The sequence below is a fragment of the Gopherus flavomarginatus genome, chromosome 21, assembly GCF_025201925.1.
Source record: "Gopherus flavomarginatus isolate rGopFla2 chromosome 21, rGopFla2.mat.asm, whole genome shotgun sequence".
NCBI classification, from domain to species: Eukaryota; Metazoa; Chordata; order Testudines; family Testudinidae; genus Gopherus; species Gopherus flavomarginatus.
In genome coordinates this window covers 2,116,342-2,137,460 of record NC_066637.1, presented here as the reverse complement: position 1 = coordinate 2,137,460, position 21,119 = coordinate 2,116,342, and the positions used below count along the sequence as shown (strand labels likewise).

The 21,119-nt window shown below is 54.7% G+C and overlaps 1 protein-coding gene across 3 annotated transcripts in view; it reads right to left on the bottom strand.

Annotated features, from left to right (window-relative positions):
- Positions 1-214: 214 nt before the first annotated feature.
- GPR153 (G protein-coupled receptor 153) overlaps positions 215-21,119 on the bottom strand; it is a 43,929-nt gene continuing 23,024 nt past the window's right edge. For all 3 annotated transcript variants that reach the window (XM_050931602.1, XM_050931604.1, XM_050931605.1), the window contains 3 exons: positions 5,243-5,432; positions 4,382-4,566; positions 215-1,315 (listed from right to left, as the gene is read on the bottom strand). In XM_050931602.1, coding sequence (XP_050787559.1) covers positions 548-1,315; positions 4,382-4,566; positions 5,243-5,432 — 1,143 coding nt within the window. In that variant the 3' untranslated portion in view covers positions 215-547. The remainder of the gene's footprint in view (positions 1,316-4,381; positions 4,567-5,242; positions 5,433-21,119) is intronic.

Below are 21,119 nucleotides of genomic sequence, written 5' to 3'. Positions count from 1 at the left end.
GCCCCAAGCACGGCGGCATGCCGGGGGGGGCGCTCTGCCGATCGCTGGTCCTGTGGCTCCGGTGGACCTCCTGCAGGCGTGCCTGCGGAAGGTCCGCTGGTCCCGCAGCTCCATTGAAGCCGCGGGACCAGCGGACCCTCTGCAGGCCTGCCGCCGAAGGCTGGCTGCCTGCCGCCCTCCCAGCGATGGACAGAGCGCCCCCCCGCGGCATGCTTGGCGTGCTGGGGCCTGGAGCTGCTCCTGGCTGCAGCACCTGCTCCGATTCCCCTCTGCCATCCACACACAGAAAGGGTTTGGAAGGACCGTGCTATGGTTTTGTCCACCTGAGTAGGAATTTCAAACATTTTTACACCGCCCTCAGATCAGACATTCCTCTAGCAAGTCTCTCTGGCTCCCTTTTTTTATGCATGAGAAAACGTCGGATTTCTTTGGTGCTTTGCCCAGCTCCCATTACTAAACCAAGACCACCTCTTTGAAGGATGTAAGGAAAGCCATAGAAAACCAACACACACGGCAGAGGTGGCATTGGGGTCCAGCACACCTGCTCCTAGGAGGCCGAGCCAATGGAGTCGGAATGAAATGTTATATACCCAGATGAAGCAGAAGGGGAGCTTAAAAAGCTAGTGCTGCTACCTTTGCTCCCACCTTTCTGTAGGTTTTCCTGCTCCCCCCAGGAGATGCTCAAACTTGTCCGAAATCCCCCTGACTCAGAGCAGCTGCTGCTTGCTGGGCGGCTGTCTAGTGCCTGGGCCTCCCCGAGTTCGAAGGGAGTTTGTCCCCCGCAGGGGTCTCTGTTTCCCTCGGGAAAGAGGCATCTGGGGTCCTCCTGGGCGCGTAGAGGCCTGGGCACAGTGAGGGTGCAGCCCTTCCCCTGCGCCGAGAACCTGCGCAGCACCTGGGGCTCCCGCTCAAAGTCGGTCAGAGGGAAGTTGGAGCACACGCTGGCCTGGGGCAGAAAAGCCTCCGGGAGGAGGGAGATGGAAGACGAGTGCATGGGGCTTTTCCTGGGGCTGGGCAGGGGGCTCTCGTCAATGAAATTCACCTCCTCCTCCTTGCTGAAGCACTTGTACAGGTCCTCACGGGAGAGCGGCTGGAGTGAGATGACGCTCTCCACAGACTTCCGGCGTTTGCGGTAGGGAAGCCGCTCCTCATGGTAGGAGGTCAGGCTGCTCCTCCTCTGTGCATGTCGCGGGATGAGGAGGTGGGCCAGCCCGGCCGCATCCTCACCCGCCCCCCAGTGCTGGAGGTAGGCTGAAATCTGGCCCGTAGTCCAAATGTCCGTTTCATCGTGAGAATAACGCCTCAGAGGCGGGACCTAGAGTAGAGAGGAGAATATACAACACAGGTCAGCCTTCCCCACGTGGTCTGGGAGCTTCGTCGTCAGAGCTATGGAGTCATGTCAAACAAAACATTTATGGCATGTCAGTGGCTTGGTGCTGGATACAAACAGATCAGAGAAAGTCCTGACTGCCTGGTGCTCCTGCCAGAAGCCCGGGCAAGCTGGACGCAGCTCAGTGCAGAGACACATTGGGCATTTATGGTGCTTCCTCAAAAATTTTCCATGCGGGTGGGACAGGGAGGGTCTAACCCCCGGGAAGAGGTTCCACGGGGTCCCCAGAGCTGCTGCCAGTGCTGTGCTGGTGGCACCACGACTGGAGCTAAGGCCGAGAAGAACATCCCTTTCGAAAGCCATGTGTTCTCAGCTGACTCCTGCTGAGTCACTGTGCTATGGAACAATCTCCCACACTGTGCAGAGGCTGGATGGTGTGACGGACAGGACACTGGACAGGGACTCAAAGAAACCTGGGTTCTGTTCCTGGCTCCAACACTAACTCTCTGTGTGACCTTGGGCAAATGGCTTCTCCTCTCTGGGTCTGTGTTCCCCTCCCGCCCTGGGTCTGTTGGGATGACACGTTCTTTGGGGGGGGTTGTACAGTGCCTGGCACAATGGGTACTGGTCTCAGTGGCACTACCACATGCGCATTAAGAACTGATTGCTGGGGAATAGAGAAAATGGAAATGGAATAGGCGAACACAAGAGCAATGAACGTGGTTGCCCAACTTCTTGTACTCGCAGCTGCTCCAATTCTAAGTAAGCCTGTAACGTTTCAGGACACAACATGGATTTGGGGTGTCAGTGCTACTGCAAAGCGATTCTGAGGGAATAACGCTGACATCTGTTGGTTTCAATGGGTCTCAGAAGCAGGCAGTAAAATACAAAGCATGTTGATTACACACAGCCCTTCATACGACCATCTCTCAAGGTGTTTTGCATGCAATAAGAGGCAGTCCAGAGGTGTGTCATTTGGACAAGGCCTCATCTTGCACAATGTACTTTGCTGTTTTAAAGGCCGAGTCTGGAATCACAGCAAACCTGCTGTGGACAAATTCAGAGTGTGCTGTACCCTGGTGGTATGAGCTCCATTTTGAAGAGTCAGGAGCCCGCCACGAGGGGAGCTCCAGCCAGCTGTTCCTGGGCCGAGACCCCAAAGTGTGCGCAGCCTGATGGGTGCAAGCAACTGCCAAAAGTTAATTTGACTTTTACAAAGAGACTCCACAGATCCCTCAAAACTGGACGAGCAGAGTGAGTTGACGTACTCCAGGCTGAACTCCCGGCCAATATTAAACTTTTTCTTACACATGATTGTGTGGAACAGCTGGAGTGCAATGGGAGAGCTGTGAAAATCGGTCCTGCCCTAGCAAATCCTGACTGATTTTCCACCAATCAGAATGTGACACATTCTGGTAGGTTTGTAATTAATGTTTACAAAAAACTTCCAATAAATGAATTATTACTTGTCAATTGTTTAATTCCTCAGGGCTGCCCTCCTTCGGTGTGGTCAGCACTATAATCAAGTATACTACAAAAAAATACAAACAGAATAAAGTAGGGGAGGGGAGGTGTGCATCTTACAAGGTCACTGATCAATGCGAGAGCATACAACAGCAAAGCAGAATAAGCAAAGGTCACACAAGATCTCACCTAGGGGTCAGCGAGCCAAGGGACAGTTACTTTGCCCAGGGACTTTAAACGGCTCCAGTAATGGCCAGTCCATCTTTTATAAAGTTACTGTGCTCCCATTCACCCGTCTCCTGCTCATCCTCTGCTGCGCTGCCGTCACCCACTAACTGTCCACTGAAATCCATGGAATGGTAAGACATGCTCATCAACACAGCACCAGCTGGGCTCTTCCTGGCTGTGCCTGGGGTGCAGGGCAGGCAAACCAGTGCTCACTGTCTGGACACTCGACAGCAGCAAGGTACATTCCTGAATTGGACAGACGTGGACTGTCCAACAGGAGTGAGCTGAATGTGCACTGCAAGGGTGTTGCGCAGGGACATGCCTGCCAGCACTGCGGGGGTGTTGTGCGGGGACATGCCTGGCAACACCGCAGGGGCGTAGCGCGGGGACATGCCTGCCAGCTCCGTGGGGGCGTTGCAAGGGACACGCCTGCCAGCTCCGCGGGGGTGTAGCATAGGGACACGCCTGCTAGCACCATGGGGGTGTTCTGCGGGGACATGTCTGCCAGCTCTGTGGGGGCGTTGCGAGGGACACGCCTGCCAGCTCCGTGGGGGCACTGCGAGGGACACGCCTGCCAGCTCCGTGGGGGCATTGCGAGGGACACGTCTGCCAGCTCCGTGGGGGTGTTGTGCGGGGACACGCCTGCCAGCCCTGCAGGGGTCTTCTGCAGGGACACGCCTGGCAACACCGCGGGGGCATTGTGCAGGGACTGGCCTGCCAGCACCGCGGGGGTGTTCTGTGGGGACACGCCTGCCAGCTCTGCGGGGGCAGGCCTGCCAGCTCCACGGGGGTGTTGTGCGGGGACACGCCTGCCGGCCCTGCAGTGGAGTTCTGCAGGGACACGCCTGGCAACACCGCGGGGGCACTGCGCGGAGACAGGCCTGCCAGCACCGCGGGGGTGTTCTGTGGGGACACGCCTGCCAGCTCTGCGGGGGCAGGCCTGCCAGCTCTGCAGGGGTGTTGTGCGGGGACACGCCTGCCAGCTCCGCGGGGGCGTTGCGAGGGATACGCCTGCCAGCACCGCGGGGGCCTTGCACGGGGACAGGCCTGCCAGCACCACAGGGGTGTTCTGTGGGGACACGCCTGCCAGCTCCGCGGGGGCGTTGCGTGGGGACACACCTGCCAGCTCCGTGGGGGCGTTGCGTGGGGACACACCTGCCAGCTCTGTGGGGGCGTTGCGCGGGGACACACCTGCCAGCACTGCAGGCTCTCATTGCACCTGGAATGCTGAGCCACAGCCAAGCGATTCACATAATTTTTTTATACTTTGTAGGCACTTTCTCTTTCCAAGAGCATGTTCGAAGACTGCTCAGAGGGAAAGGCTGCTGTCCAGCCACTGCCCACCCTGAAGCCCATTACCTGCAGATATTGCATTTTGTTCTCCTGCACTGATCGCACAGGATACACCTGAGGGATTCCTCTCTCCAGTGCCGAGAAGTCGTACTTGGCAATGTGCTCCAGCGCTAAGATGTCCCCTCCGTAGTTATAGTCGTAAGGCCTCTCATACATCAGGTCGGTGTGAATTGCACCATCCAGGCTGGTCTCTGCAAGGGTTTGGGTCACAATTAGTTTGGAACCGAAATAAGCACGTGCAATTTAGACCCAGGAGGGAGATGTGGTGTTCTGGTGGGCAGAACTCTGCTAGCTGAGTCTAGGCAGGAGATTCTCCAGCGGTACCAAGGGCGCTACATCATCGACTATTCTTAGCCTGAGGAGCCAGAGTTGCTCCAGGCAAAATTAAAATGAATCTCCAGCCCAATTCCACACGCTGCTCCTGGAGGGGCAGATGAGAACACAACGATTCCACCTCCTCAGAGACGAGACTGGGGGAAGGGATTCACGTTCCAGGGCTGCAGATGGGGGAGCTTTAAGGGCAGCAGGACTGCATAGAGAGACTCATGACTGCAGAGTGGCAAAGGATGGGATGGTTTCAGAACGGGCATCACTAAGGAGCACCCATTCAGGGATGGGTACAGTGCCCCACTCGAGCCACCATTGGCATCATGGAGGGCTGCCATGCCCCCCGAGGCTGCACCCACACTGGTGCTCCAACCCCACCCGTGGGAGGGTGGAAGAACATGGCGCAGTGACACTTAATGGCATGTGGGTGCCTGGTAACTCCAGACAGGGCAAGCACCCGGGGAAGGGTACTGCCATGGTGGGCGCCGGCTGGCTCAGGGCACGCATCAGGCATCAGCACAGGGAGTCACTCGCTCTCACCTTCGTCTGCGTCGTCGTTGGACATGATGGCCATGCACTTCTCCCAGATGGACCTTATGTCGGCTCGGTAGCGATCGCAGGCCCAGAGGAAGAGGGGGAGGAGCAGGGACTGGATGACCGAGCACCAGAGAACACACAACACCATCCAGCTGTAGGACATGTCAGACTTCAGGCTGGCAAAGCTCACCACCTGGGACATCAAAACCCCAATGCGTTAGTTACTCAGAACGGAACCATTGTGCTCAGAGGCTGGGAGCACAGCCCATTGACTCAGGGCCTGCGTGTCCAGCCTGGCGCCCCAGAGGTTAGTGTTGCGCCCTGCACAAACGGAGGCCAGGCTGGATCCCCAGGCCGGCCGGCTGGCTGGCAGAATGCTGTGGAGACCTTCCCCGGGGCTAGCCATGTGCACTGCTTTTCAGCAGGCCCAGCTCCTGGTCCCTGGGCTGGCAGAGTGACTGCTCTGGGCAGGCTCCGAATGGAGCCCTACACAGCCCTGCAACCCAGAAGCCTCCATGGGGGTGGGTTAGTCCTCAGCTTTCAAGCTGAGCATCCCAACCCTGTCTTCCCTCCTCCAGGGAGTGGAGGGCAGGGATGCCTAAGAGGTGCCAGTACCCAGCACACAGCTGCTCTGAAGGCCCTGCCTGCACTGCTGGGTGTTGCATTTGGAGGTGGACACTTACAGCTGCCACATCAGGGCCTTGCTCAGGTAGTGAGAGCCACCGTCTGTGCCTGGGGGGCGGGGAAGGACGACCCAGGTGTCAGATCGTACCCCGAGGATGGTGCCAGCACCACATGCTCGCTCCATACTTCACGGGGGGAGGGGCCGGGTACCTTGCTGGCCTCACGCATTGTGTGTCAGCGCTGGAGCACTGGGAGGAGGCAGCAATCACGGGCACCCACACGCTGCGTGTGTACAGCACCGAGCGCAAAGGGGCCCAGCCCGGATGACAGGCAGAGCTGGTATCACGGCCTTCCACACCCTCTACACCGTGCCCTTCCCCCCCCCGCACAGGAAAGGATACAGTCACTGCTACGCTGCCATTATTCTTGGCACAGTCCCTCCCTCCCCAGGAGAGAGCAGGCTCAGAAATGTACTAAGCCCTGTTCTCCAAAGTGCTGCATGGAGTTCCCAGGAGTGTCACAGCCGTGGCCAACCAGCCGAGCGTAACGAACATAAGTCCAAGGCAAGAGAAGCGTCACGGTCCAGCAGGCATCCTCTGTCACTCTGCATCAGCCACTGTCTGGTGCTAGGACACTCCTGAGCACTCAACATCTCTGGTAACACCAGAACAGGCCTTCATGCACCTGATCCAACTGGGTAACAACTGCTTGGGGCAGGGCGGGTCTGGAAGGGGGGCCTGCTAACCAGCCTTCTCAGCTTTGCTCAGCAACCTGTGAAAGCCTCCAGGCACCCGGCAACCTGCTCCTCTCTAATCCATATGAGCCAAAAGCCAAGAGCAGCCTCACCAGGTGAGGCACACTCAGTTCCAAGCCTGCGGCGCCCCGCAGAGAACAAAGCTGCCCTCTGCAGCTGGCTCTGCTTGGGCCCAGTTTCCAGACCCGCTTGGCGCACACGTTGCTTGACGCTGGGGCACTTGTGACATCACAGCTAGTCTCAGGGTGAGGCTTATGAGGTCATCAAGAGGATGACGGGAGCAAGCAGCAGGGTCCAGAGACCCCAGAAGAGACGAGAAATAAGAAGAACAGGGGCAATAGCAGATGTGCCCAAGGAGAGATTCCCAGTCGCCCGCCAGCACAGCAGGTACTGAGAGAGCGGCTTGCCTGCAAACAGAGCAGGAGAGTCTTTCACCCCTTGCATTCGTAGCTCAGAGTCCTCGGTGTAATTCATGCAGGACAATGGTGCAACTCAGCCCAGTTAGCTCCAGCAATACAATCTCACCGGGAGCAGCGCTGCCCAGGGCTGCAGCTGGCAGGTGTTAGAGGGCAGCAATCCTGCTGCCATCAGCCGCAACGCAGGCAAACAAGCATCTGCGCTTTCTCCTGCAGTCGGTTCCAGGGTCTGTAAAGTTCAGTTCTGTTTGAGTTTCCCTCTCCCCTGCTCCCCATGCACCAGGGCTCCCGCCATCATTCTCAGGCTCTCCACACACAGATTCGCTGGCATTAGCCACAGCTCCATCCCTTCAATGTGGGATTCACCATCCCTGCCTGGTCAGAAGGAAGCAGTGTGTGGGTCCAGGTGCAAAGCCCCTGCTAACTCCCCCTTGAGTGGAGAGAGTGCAGAGAAAGGCAGCGTTCTCCTCTGAGAGCCCCCTAACTCCAGCTGAAGGCAATGGAGCTGAGAGCATGCAGCATCGCGGAGGATCGGGCCCTAGACTCCGGACAAAAGGCAGACAGGCGAGACCGAGGTGGCTTTGCACTGTACCAAGCTCCGTGATACTCACTGGGGTGGTTTTGTCTTTACACAGAGGAACTCCTATACAAGTTTTGCAGCATCAGTCTGCTAGTAGCAACCCCCAACCCCCACACTTAGCTCCCACATTCATCAGCCAATCAAATGGCTGCTGATCAGATTAAGTGCCATGCTGGTCTCTCTGGGGCTCCTGTTATCAAACAATGATTACACAAAAGTCACACAAGTGAAAACAGCCTTTCGCAGGCACACTGTCCCAACCACTCACCCTGCAATAGGGAGGCTGGCTGCAAAACCTCGTCCCCTCTTAACACACCTGTCTCCTCCAGCCAGAATTAACAGCAGCTAACCCGACCTTTACAACTGCACCACACGCCGGAAAGCAGGCGGCCCACGCAGCCACTCTGCAGGCAACAGGGCATGGACCCTCCTTCAGCGATTTGCAGACAGAGTCGAGACCATCATTCGGACCCAGAGCTTCAAGGACGGACTCAAACAACACGCAGGTTGCAGGCTCCAGTGCAGCTGTTTTTCTCAGTGTATGGGAGCTCAGTCTACAAAATATAAAGCACTTGGCTGCGCTTTCCCAGACACAATTTTGACAAGAAAATGGCATGCGGCAGCTCGTCGGATCACCTGTCCTGACAGCTGGGCCGTGGACGACACCCTCCTCTCCTGTCCCATGGGACACCCTTCTGCCTCCAGCAGAACTGACAACTCTTGCCCAGTTTCAGCCAAGCACCACTAATCCAGCTTGACACACAGGCTGGCTGTTAGGCAGCTCCCTGCTCCTGCAGAATTTGGAGAGGAGACTGTGGACTCTGGGTAGAACGTCACACATTCTGTCGGCTTCTTGGGACAGTAAAAATTAGATTCAAAGAGGGCACGTTGTCAGGGCCCTGGCGATGGCGATCCTAAAAGATGCACGTGCTGGTTCTCAGCCTGCAACCCAAGCCCTGCACAGCAAACACCCTCCCGCAGAGAGTATTTTTCCTGATTTAATGCTCAAATGTAGCAATTATTCCGTCTTTCCCCCTCACTCCCAAGGGCAGGGCATTTCAGTCGCTTTTAGAAGCTGAATTCAAGCTTTATGTTCAGAGGAAGCACATGCTAGGGGTTAAATACACGGACTCTGCTAAGTGCACTTCTTACAGGTCTCATGAGACTTCTCCCCAGTGATGCAAGTGGAGCAAAGATGCAATAAAATTATGAATGCTGAGGGAGCAGCTAGGTAACAATGAGGACCCTGAGACGTAACAGTTTTAGGAACAGTGTGTGTGACCAAGTCAGCCAAGAGAAGTTCTTCTGTACTGGATTATAAGACTTTCCATCTGAATGTGCTGCTCGAGCTTAATAAGAACAAACAGAAATGCAGGCACATATTCTCCCTGGATAAGCAACCTCCCACCAAACACTGTGGGTGGCAGTTACAAGGCGATGGCCTACTTCCAGGCAGAAGGGCACAGTTGGCTTGCCAGGCTGGGAACTAGAGAGCAAAGGACAGTAAAGAGTTAAAAAGCACTTCCCTGGAGAAGATGGGTCAGTGAGTTCAGAAACACAAGCTGCCAGCCCCCCCCCCCCCCCCACTGGCCTTTCCAGGCCCAGGGATGGGTAAGCCTCAGGGAGAGGCAGGTATACCTAGAGGTTGGTTGATTGCTTTTAAGACCTGTTTTCTCTGACATGCTTTTGTTCTAGTCAATTCTACTTTGCTTTAAGGAGGAGGTCGGTTCACTAATTACCACTGTCATCGCCCTGGAGGGAACAGACTGCGGGGTACGACCCAATCAGATCGGTTGAGGCAAGCCTGGTTAGTACCAGGGGAATGCCAGCCAGGGCCCAGTCTGCGAACGGGAAAAGCGCGTGATTCCACCCAAGCCAGGTGATGGCTGAAGGCTGGGGGCAGGGGCATTCCGCGAGCTGAGGAGGGTCAGAGGTGCTGATTGCCTGATAACAGTGCCAATTCCCACATCTCCAAGTCCATACAAGCAATGCAAAGTGAAATCTTCTCTAGGTTTCCTACTCTGGCAAATGGCTCCATGCTCTCCACACATCTGCTGGAAAGGACACGGGTCTTGTGGGTCACTGGCACATTGGCGCCGACGGTGCCCCAGCCAGTGTCACTCTCATCAATGGTCCAAAATCTTACACAGGAAATCATGATTATTCCGCCAAGGTCTTTCTTTGGGGGACTGCCCCCTCCCGCTCATTAGCTGCTCCAGAGCACTTTGTAGCATCTTGAAGATGGCAGCTAACACCAAGCTGCAAGTGAATGCAAGCGTTCGGCTGTCTCCTCTCTACGGGAACTTGCTCTATGCACTTGGAGCCTCCTGTCTCTGGGGAGAGGAGATATACATGGCACCGTTGCTAGGCTGGATACACAACGATTTGGTCTGAATCCCACAACCTCACTGAACCCCTCACTTGTCTATCCAGAAAAAACCCTACGCGCATGGTAAAGTGAAGCACGCGCTTAAGCGCTTTCCTGAATCAGGGCATGAAAGAGCCACTCATCTACACCTGCCCTGCAAGGCCGGAATGACTTTTTGCATGTCAAAGGTGTCGCCTGCCTCCCGTCCACGACTCTGAGCTTTCGCCGTCTGGGTTCCAGACGGCAAGTCTGGACTGCTGTGGTTAGGAGTTAACATGTTGCTGTTGAAACAAAAGGAAAAGGCCTGGTCTATTAAATTAAAACAACCCCTCTGCAGGGTGGTCCCATAGAGGCCATTTTCCCAGTGGGCTGGCGCATCTACTGCCAGTTCCAGAGCCAATGAGCTGCACACAACCATGGGCGGCCAGGCCTGTAGCACAAACCACTCAGTTATTAATGTTTCAGAATCTGGAAAATAAAAATACAGCTAGAATATGCAAACTGATTCATATTAATCAAGATCAACTATAGCGCTTCCCCCTGTTAATTAATGGTTCATTAACATAATGGTGTAAGTCAAATTCAAATGAACTTAATTTGATCTTTATAAACTGACTGCTTAACATGGCCTGGCATGGAGCATCAGCATCATCGCTGTTTGTTAAATCCTGCTTCAAGTAGCAGCATGAATGGGCTGCAAGGCCAGGAACAAATTCCTGCTGGAGGACAGGAGGCTGGCTCGCTCGCCCGGGCAGCATTTGCATCTTTAACTTCGCTAACATAAAAATCAGTTTAGTGCTTCTCAGAGGGGCCCGATCAGCAGTTTTGGACACTGTCGCCTATTTGCACCAGGTGTATCTATCCCCAGGGCAGAAACAGCACAGGCCACAGCTGTGCAAATTCCACACTCACCCTGCAACATGCCTCAGCAGGGATATGGAGGAACATGCCCTGCAGACCAGGAGTTATCCTGGGTAGGGTCTGTCCCAGCACTATGGGCCCCAACCATGACCTCTAGGTATTGCGTCTTCCTAGGTGGCATCTCCATTCCTGGAGGTTTGCAATCACAGCAGCCCAAATCCTCTGCTAATATCTGTGGATGAATAGTCTGTTTGGTCCACCCAGGATACCACATCATCCATCCAAGATCTTCTTTTCTGCCTCTTGTTCTTCTGCCGTTAGCTTTCCTTTTCAGTGCCCATAAACGTGCGGCATCCACTGAACCTCTTGCAATGTGCCCTGCAAATCAAATCTTTGTTTTCATAAGATTGCTTACTAGCGTTTGCTGAGTTCCAGTGGGGCTGACAATACCCTGCAGTATCCTGGACGAATCTCATGGAATTAAGATAAACTTTATTGAATTAAGTTAAATCTTATTGAACCAGGGTTAATATCTTTGGGTATATTGTATTTAAAATGCAGTTGTGTATGTGTTATTGTGGCATTGAATGTACCTTCTCTAGCAGGGAGGAAAATGCTAATTTATTTCCTCCATTATCAACCCCTGGAAGCTCCCCTCCCAGAGAGATTTATGGACTAGTTCAAACTGTATTCTCCAGGGAAGAAAGGGTTCTTAGATAAATAGTCTGGTTTAAAACTGGCTCAGAACCTTCTCCCTGATCCAGCCAATGGACAAGACCCCAATCCTTAGGGTCGGGGTGGAAGGACTGGGAGCTAGTTCTGAGCTGAGGCTGCATTGACCTTGTGGCCACAAGGAACACTGTGTGCTGCCATATAACTATTGCAGTTACACCTCTTAACTGTGAGCAGGCGTCCTTGGGCCATCTTGTCTGTGCTGAGAACTACACAGAGTAGGCAGTGAATGGCGCATCATGGAAACACCCCAGTCAGGAGGGAGAGGGGCTTTAGGTCTCTGCCTAGAAGGGCAACAGCTGGGGAGGTGGAAGCCTGAGGGTGAGTGCCCATATCGGATTGCTAAGGGAAAATCCAGTTGCCCTGAATGGTGACACCCACCATCTTTAATACTACTTCATTGGTTACAGTCTAGCCAGGAGAGCTTCAGAATTATTCTATACCACCATAATTCAAAGGATTGGGGTTTTTTTAATTATTGATTATTTGAATGTCCAAGTTTCACAGCCATAGTTTAACGTAGACCAACCATATGTTTTGAGAAACTACGTCTTCAGATGCATATCCCGTCTCATTAGACGGTTTTTCTTCCAGAATCTCTTCTAGTTTTGCTGTTCTGGTGCTGACTTCAGTATCTGACTGTCCATCTTCTGTAACGATGCTTCCTGAACAGCAATAATTTCTCACTTGCTGTCTGGCTGCTTCATTCTCTGGAAACTTGCACGTTTCCCCGGGCTCTTTGTGCACCATGATAGCTTTTGTCTTGTTTGTATTCAACTCTAGACCCGATTCTTCACCACATTCATGTATAACCTCCACTAACTTCATCCCACCCAGCCCTGTGCCCTCTGCATAGCAAATGGTGCTCACCCACTCTAGGTACTACCACAATATAAACGTTTATAAACAATATAGGCAAGAGGGTATTTGCTGCCTGCAGCTCACTCAGTCCTTGGCCTCTCTGAAGAGGCTGATGATGAGGGGATCCAGTCAGGAGGGTGATGTGGCACCTGTGCACTAGGAAAGACAGACGCCACTAGCTGGTCCCCCTCCAGCCACTGACCACAAGGTAACAACTTTCAGCCATGATCGACCCCAGCCAAATCTGAGCCACTGGCCTCAGGGCAAAAGGCTCACTCCTTCCCCCTCTCCCTGCTGCAGCTTTCCCCCTGCTCTAGCCAAGGTCAGCTCCTCCCCATCCATGCCGCTCTGGGGTAGGGGAAGCAATGCCTCAAGGGGCTGGGGAACTCAGGCCAAGTGCCATGTGAGGAGGGGGAAACCTCTGTATTAGCAGCATCAGCTTCATCCTCACCAACCCCCACCACAAAATGGCCAGAAACTCATCCCATGAGCCAAGTCCCACAGTCCCGTGCGAGGCTATGGTGAGCTGCTGGAGAGTTGCTTGGAAATTCTGTGAGTTACAGACCAGATTCAGCAGCATTGCCCTAAGCAGCATGGCCTGCTCAGGATTTTATCACGAGTCCCATGATCCTGTGTGTTTTTCTGAAAGCTGCAGCTCCGGGACTCCTGTGATTACAAGAGGATCTTTGCTCAGGTTGTTAAAAAGGGAGTCTCTAGCTCTCCTGGTTGCAGAGAAAAGCTTGAAAACATGAACCCCAAAGGTGCCAAGCCACAAAGTTATTTTTTCAAAGTCTCACGATCTTTAACCCACCCTCCGGATTTTGGGGGGCCTGACTCGTGCTTTTTGAGCACTTGGGATTGGCACTATTGCCCTACGCCATCCAGTCCCTACCTCAAGGCATTCTGGTTTATATTTAATTGAGCACATCAACGGAACTGAACAAAACAATAGCACCAAGTCAGGCATCTACACATTAAATGTAAGAGGCATTTATCTGCCTTTCAGTTAATGAGCGCAGACACCACTATGCTTAACAAAGTCAAGTCGAACTGCAGGAACTGGGGCAGTTAAATCGTATGCTTGAGTAGATATGCTAATTAATGAGCTTGCCCACTGAATGCCGACTGACAACATCCCCTGATGAACAGGGAGCGTCATTCTAGGAGGTTGAAATATTGGGGTGTTTCTCCTTGATCCGATTATTTCAGCAACCTAACCCTTCCGTGCTGTTTATAACGGGTCAGCTGCAGTACAAACGTCTGATCCACCGGGGGAATTACCGCCACAGATTTCACTGTGTGACTGTGTAAGATTTTAATTTTTTAAGCTGATGACACCGACCTCCCGATCTTACATTTTTTGCTCTCAATATTTAATACAAATTCCGTAATAGGAAGAATTCAGAGACCTGCCTTTGGCACATAACTGCTGAAATGAAAACTTAAAACAAAACCCCAAAACAGCCTAAGGATGAAGAGCCATATGAACTGCTCCATGCTCAGCTGCTGAATTCCGCATCGTCTTCCCGTCACTCTGGCTGGCGGGTACGGTTGAGTTAACTTGCCAGAACAAACCCATCACAACTCAGAGAGCAGCATTATGCAAACACTTTCCCTTTTCCATGCCCTTCTGTATCCCGGGCTCTCCTGAGCTCCCGTGTTGCTGCCTGCCACCTTTTATGCTGTAGCTCAGGCCTGACACATGACGTTTCAGGACAGGATTCACACTGAATGGGTTCAGAGACCCCAGGCCAGGGGCCCAGCACAACCAGTCCAGAGGAAACAATCAATGACACAGTCCCAGCCTGGAATCAGAGCTGCTGACAGTGACACATGTGGAAACGAGGCAGTGGAGACAAGAGCCGAGAAAAGGCTCAAAGACTTCAGGCTGCAAAGATTTTCCAAAGCAGGATTCTTTGTGGGGGAGGCACAACAGAGGCTAGCGCCCACTGACGCTCTGGACGTGGGCTGTCTCCTGGTGCCTGGCAAAGTCTCCCCATCTGTATCTGAAACAACAAGCAGAACGGAACCTTGCAACGCGCGTTTCAGTCACTCACCTCACGTCCCAAACAAGGGCAAGGGAACACTCAGGCACAGCCAGGGAGACGCAAGATGCGCTCTGCACTGCTTGGCACGGGAACGTCTGGATTTTGTAACCACAATGGGCACAACCACCCAGCTGAGTCCAACAGGATGAAGCCCCGTGAGCAGCTTCCCTTGAATGTGCAAACAGAAACCTGCCCAAATCGCCCCACTGGAGCTGGGCTACTGGGGCAGCAGAGACAGAGCCGTGTGCTCACTCACTTAAGCATCACCCACGTGCCTGGAGCAGTTTTAGAAGCATTTTGATGTCACAGTGTGACCAGGACAGAGCAGCTGGAAGCATTTCAGAGCGTGGTCACTGCAGTTAACAGTTCACCTTGCTGCAGAAAACCTGCGTTATAAGAAGGGCGCTGGAGGAGACAAGGGGACTGAGCAGAGTGCGTGCGAAGGAAAAGCTAATGAGAGCAAGAGGCTATTGCAGCAGGAAAACAGCCCTCCCTGCTCCATGGCCCTCAGCAATGCTGGCTGACAGAGCGCTCAGGGCACTGGGACCAGACAGCGCCGTTCACCCCCAGCTCGTTGGCAGCCTGGAAGAGCACAGCTGGCTCCCTGGCTGGCAGGCTCAGCGGAAAGGCCCAATACTGTTCCCTTTCCTCCATCGCCCACATGGCACCTCTAGTGCTGGGCTGAAGCACACGGAGGGAGCTCGCACTGCCCAGCCTCGCACCCAGCTTGGCCTGAGCTCATCCACTTCCAGTGCTGTCATTGCATTACCTCCCACTAGTGCAACGCCCCCGTCAGAGAGACAAGGCACTGCTCAACGGCGTGTGCTCGCACCGCACCCAGGCAGGCCCAGAGATAAGCTGGTATCAGGGTATCAGTGTGGCATCCTGTTAGCTAGGGTTAGCACAGCCAGCGGACACTGTGTTAAACACACCGGTCGTGTTGACACGGCGCTCGGGGCTAACAGCAGGTTCGTTACCACGGATTCTCTCTCGAGGCGATTTCCCAGTGCAGACAAGCCCCGAAGGCTTGGACTGCACTTAGCAGTTACGTCAGCACGGCCATGCTGGTCAGGGTGTGAAAAACCACACCCGACCAATGGAGCTATGCTGACAACAACCAGCGTAATGGTTGCTATGTTGACAGAAACAAACCTTGTTCGGGGAAGTGGCATTCCTCCAACAGGAGAACGGACTCTGCGTCCGCACTACAAGGTAACCAGGCTGCCAGAGGCTCCATGGTGCTGTCCTTGAATTAGAACTCGTGCCTAGACACTAGTGCTAGGGCTCCTGAAGAGTGCACTGCACCAGGTGCTCTCCAGCATCCACGCGGGGCCCCCGCTTATCAGATGCTAAAGCCACCTCCTCAGGAGTCTGCACTAGCTCGCAGGGCTGGCCAGGACTCTGGGGAGAGCCTCTGGATGCTGCCCCACAACCAGCCACCGCAGTGTTGGCATCTGGCCCCGGGCCTCCAGCACGGGAGACCAGAACATGCTGCTGCAAGCAGCAGGAGCAGCCCCTCGTCACAAGGGGAATATGGGAGAGGAAACGTACATCCTTTTCCTCCTTTCCTCAGTGTTTATGATGTAAATTCCTGCAGAGAACGTTCCCCCCTTAGGGTCTGACACATTTCGACAGCGAACACTTCAAAAGAACAAGGAGTCCTTTTCATCTGCTCGTCTCATTGGCACATCTCCTCCACGCCATGCTCCCCAGTGCACCTGGGGCCACGCCTGGCCCAGCCGATCCAGCAGAGGCCAGGGCACACAACGCTGCCTGTTCCACATGCTTCACCTCCTGCACCTCCAGGGATTTTCAGCCCAAGATAAATTCTGCTCTGCTGAGGCTTTTTCCAAGGGCAGAATTTTAAGAAAGAATCCTGTCCACGCTGAGCTATTTAAAAATCCCAGCCATCAGCTCCAACAGTCACATGCTCTCAGAGCCCAGGGTCATCTTTAGCACCTTCCAAATAAAATCCACTCATCCGGTATTCGCTCACACTCTCCCCCCGCCCCTCTCTTACGGGCTCTGGTTAAATCCCGGTTTCTGTCCCCATTCCCATGTTCCCTGCCTCTCCAGAGAGCAGCCTCTCCAACCCTCTCCTCCCCCTCAGCGAGACAAGCTGGCCTTTCCTGCCTTGTCTTTTGGACTGATCCACCAATGGCCAGGGACAGGCTGTGGGATGGTTAGTCCAAAGAGAAGCAGCAGCTACCCAGGAATGAGTCACTGCCTTGGAGGCCAGAGGCCAGCTCCCCTCAGTCACAAGAGGCTATATTTAGGAGGAGCTGGCGCAGGGAGGCCCTGGGAAATGTTCCGGTCTCTCGGCTCGGAAAACTGCGCACCGCTTCGAGAGGGGTTGCACTGCTGAGGGGTGGGTGGCTTAGCGAGAGGACCGACTGTCTGGGGCACACATCTCACTCTCTCCAAGGTGCAGAGGGCCTCGGATGACCGGGGGGGGGGAGAGGGAGGGGGGCCCGCCCTGGACCATCAGGCACAAAAGGAGCCTGCTGTGCCCTAACAGCAGTCATGGCTACAGAGCTGTCCCCACATTAGCCACGCAGGGCGGATGGTGCCCAGCCAGTTCCTGAGATACAAGCTGCGGATCCATCTGAAGGGGCAGAAGCAGCAGTGGGAGGATGAACGGGGCAGCAAAGGGGGATGATCCTGCTGGTGACAGGCGGAAAAACAGAGAAAAACCAAACATAAAAAGGTGCCAAGCCCCAGTGGAATCAGGTCAGATTTAAAGCAGAAACAAACTTGCTGCATTCAAATTAGGCATCTAATGAAGCATGAAATATGATTTCAGGCAGCTGAATTAGTGTCCGGCGGTGCAGAAAAGCACTGGATAGGCCTGGCTGTCGGTAAATACAGCCTACCAACGACACCTACCCTGGCCTATCAATCTCCCACCCACCTCCGACTGCCTCCCCCCACTGTGCGTTACTGTACATAGCTCATGGCGACATCAGCAGCGCAGTTACAGAGTCACACCAGTGCCACTGAGAGCCAGTGTGGCCCCTTGTCTCCCCAGCAAGAGGAGCAGTGGGAGCAGGAGTGTGGGGATGAGCAGGGAAAGTGAGTGCCAGAGAAACAGGCAGGACGTTCCCAGGGCACTCAGAAGGGCTGGCATTGCCCCCCGTCCCCCGCCCACTGAGCCAGGTGAGAAGAATGTCTGCAAATGAGGAATCCCCTTTGGCCAGCAGGCTTCTCCTTGGCAAGTGCCCCAGCCCCGAGGGGGCGCTGCACTGCCAGCGTGCTCCACAGTCAGCACCGGCTCCATGCGGCCAGATTAAAGGACTTGCCTAAGGACACAGATTCAGTCAGTGGCAGAGTCGGGATACTATGGTGGTAGGGGTCGTGGAGATGGAGCTTGGCTGTTTCTGACTCCTAGGCCTCTCTTAGCCCACTACCATCTGGCTGCTTTCTCAAAGGCACAAACACGGGCGGGGGCGCTATGGGCCTGAAAAGGCAAATCACCCTCCAGAGATTTAGCTAGTCATTTATTAATAACTCTCCAAGCCAGCAAGCCAGACTTCTCAGGAGCATTGGCGGGTTATTAGCAGGCTGCAAAGCTGCCCCACCAGGGTGAACCGTGCCCCAGCGCCCATCTGGGGCCAGGTCTCCAGGGTGGAATGCAATAACACTCTCCACTGGGGCTATCGCTTACTGACTCATGGCTTCCGAGAGTGGATATTATTTGCTGGCAAGGCGTGGATGAGCTGGCAGCTCCAGGAACGAAATCTCAGCAGGTGACATGTCTCTGTCATGTGCTGCCTACACAACGACAGGCCTTTTGGAACGGCTTTAGAAACAGGCCTTCCTCTATGTCCAGGCTGAGCCAGAGACCAGCTTCCCACCTGAACCAGCTCTCCATCCTTTGCAATGCACGTGCACGTATTCTTGCCTTACGAGGGTCCTGCCAGCGCTTCTCCTTTCTCTCCCCAGAGAAGCCAAAGATACACACAGAGTCCTACTTAGAGGAGCTGCACCAGCTACCAAAAGAACAAAGTGCATAAATGTTACAACCGAAGCAGGGAAATCTGCATCACTTGCCTCCGCGGGGCATTTCAGAAACTATTTCCCATGCAGTGAAAACAGGCACTTACCACCCCCAGCTAGGGTGACCAGATGTCCCAATTTTATAGGAACAGTCCTGATATTCAGGGCTTTTTCTTATATAGGGACCTATTACCCCCCATCCCCATCCCGAATTTTCACTCTTGCTCTCTGGTCACCCTACCCCCAGCTGCCTGGTGTGAACGCTGGGAGTGCCACAAGTCTAGCATTATCTTAAAAGCCCCAGGATTCCCATCCCCACTATACACAACAGCCACAGAATAAAGCATAGCGGGCACTTGCTCAGGCAGTTCTCACTTCCACGCCCCTTTCTCTGGCTAACTCCAGGTGTGCAGCCCTCCGTCTCCAGTCCTGTGCTCACAGCCCTCCCTGTCTCCAGTCCTGTGCTCACAGCCCCCTCTCGTGATTGAGAGGAGGGGCCGGCGCACCCCATGGCCACTCGCTCCCATTCTCCATCACAAGCCAAACATGGGAAGTGCTGGGGCAGGACCAATCGGAGGTGTCACATGACTTGGGACGATTTAGTTGGGGATTGGTCCTGCTCTGAGCAGGGGATTGGACTAGATGACCTCCTGAGGTCCCTTCCAACCCTGATACTCTGATTCTGCTCCCCTCTGGGGCCTCGCTTTCCTTGCCCTAAAGTTGCTGGAATTCATCTGCATCCTCCCTATCGATGTACTCACATGCCCGCCCCCCCCCCCCCCACACCGTGGTATCTGGGTGCCTCACTGGCATCCCTCCCCCTCCCCCACAAAGCTGTGCCCCCTGCTGCCAATGGGAACGCAGGCACAGAGAGACAGGGAGGCAGTGGCAGAGTTGGGAACGAATCACATTCCTCAGGGGTCCAGTCTAGTGTCTTAACCACAAGCCCATCCCAGCTGCCCCACCGCAAGGCTCCCCCAGACTCCGCACAGGCAGGAGGGGCGGCTGCACATGCACTTGGCTGCTGCTTCAGTAACACTCTGCGCTGAGCAGATCTGACAATGCTCAGGCCGGGGGGTCAGGCTTGCCAGCGTCCCAGCTCCTCTCTTCACTAAGGCTGATCTTTCATTCCCAGCTCCCGACACGCACTGCCTTCCCTCTGTCCCTGCGCTCCTATGGCGCACGCAGGCTTGTATGAGAACGGCACTTCAAAGACATCGTTATTCTGCATTTCATCAACATTAAACCATCTTTGCCATTTATTAGCCTTTCAATTCATTCCATGCTCTGGCTACATTCCTCCTCACAGCACGCCCAGCCCACTTGGTTCCAGGCATGCACGTTGGTCCTGCAGTCTCTGCACCAACCCCGCTCGACCGCCCTGACAACACAGGACCTCACTCGCTCCAGGCCCAGCACTCCCTCCGTCCCACACAGCCCTGCAGAGACTCTCTGTGATTTATTAGCAGTGGAAACTCTGAATCACAGAACTCCAGAAAAGTGCCAAAGTTCAAGGCACGAATCCCACAGCCTCCCCCTCTCCCTCCACTGCTGCGTGAAGCTGTTTCCTTGCTGCTCTCACACATGCATTTCAGAGGCAAATTTCGCTGGTCTGGGTTCTAGCAGGCTGAGAGCTGTGGTAGCAATGTGTGTTCACACAGAGCAGGAGTGAAACCCGTGCTCAGGAAAGAGCTGCAGGATCCCGGTTCCCAAGCAATCCCAGTTCCCAAGAGCTGGCACTGAGCAGGGACCCAGCGCTTCCCCAGGGAGCCTGGCTGTCTACACTCACACCACCGGTAGAATACGTGGGACCTTATCATGGAATTCCCCATGTGGAGAAACCTGCCTGGGAGGCAGGACATTCAGTGAGGTTCCTCTCAAGCAGCTTCTCCAGACCCCTCTCTTGAGGGTGTGGGGTTTGCCCCATTGTCCCAGAACCCACAACTCTCAGGTGATCTGCTAGAGGCCAGGGCCAAGGCCATGTAGACCTGCGGGTGGGGGAGTGGTTTCCATAGCACGGAGGGGCTCTGACCAGGAGCTATTACTGCTCTAGGCAAGGGGATGAGGGGTACAATCCCCCAGAGGCAACAGACCTCCCCTTCCACACAGGCAGGGAGAGAACCCCTCCTACGCTTGTCCTCACAGCATGGCCTTGCACTCTGGCCCCGGCGTTTCTGGGAACGGCTGCAGGACGCCGAGGAGGGGGTGGCAGGGGAGTCTGTGGTAATTTCACTCCAGAACCCAGCCAATTCAGAAAACCCCAGGCCACCTGATTATTGGTTAGTGAAACATCCTTCAGCCCCTGGTACCGATCCCCAATAGCAGCACTGTCCCAGCCCCATGCCGGGGGAGCACAAACGCCAAGTCATGATTTCCAGGGCACGACCAAACCTGCAGCCAGCACCCAAACTAACCCTGTCCCCTGTGGGATTGGAAGGGCAACTTTCCACAGACCAGCAGCAAGTGCCCCAGGAACCAGCATGTGCTGCTGCATTTACCCTGGGAGAACATTGCCTGAAATGCTCCCTCTGGACACAGGGGCAGCTCCAGGCACCAGAGCTCCAAGCGCATGCCTGGGGTGGCAAGCTGTGGGGGGCGCTCTGCCAGTTGCCGCTAGGGTGGGCAGGCAGGGTGCCTTCG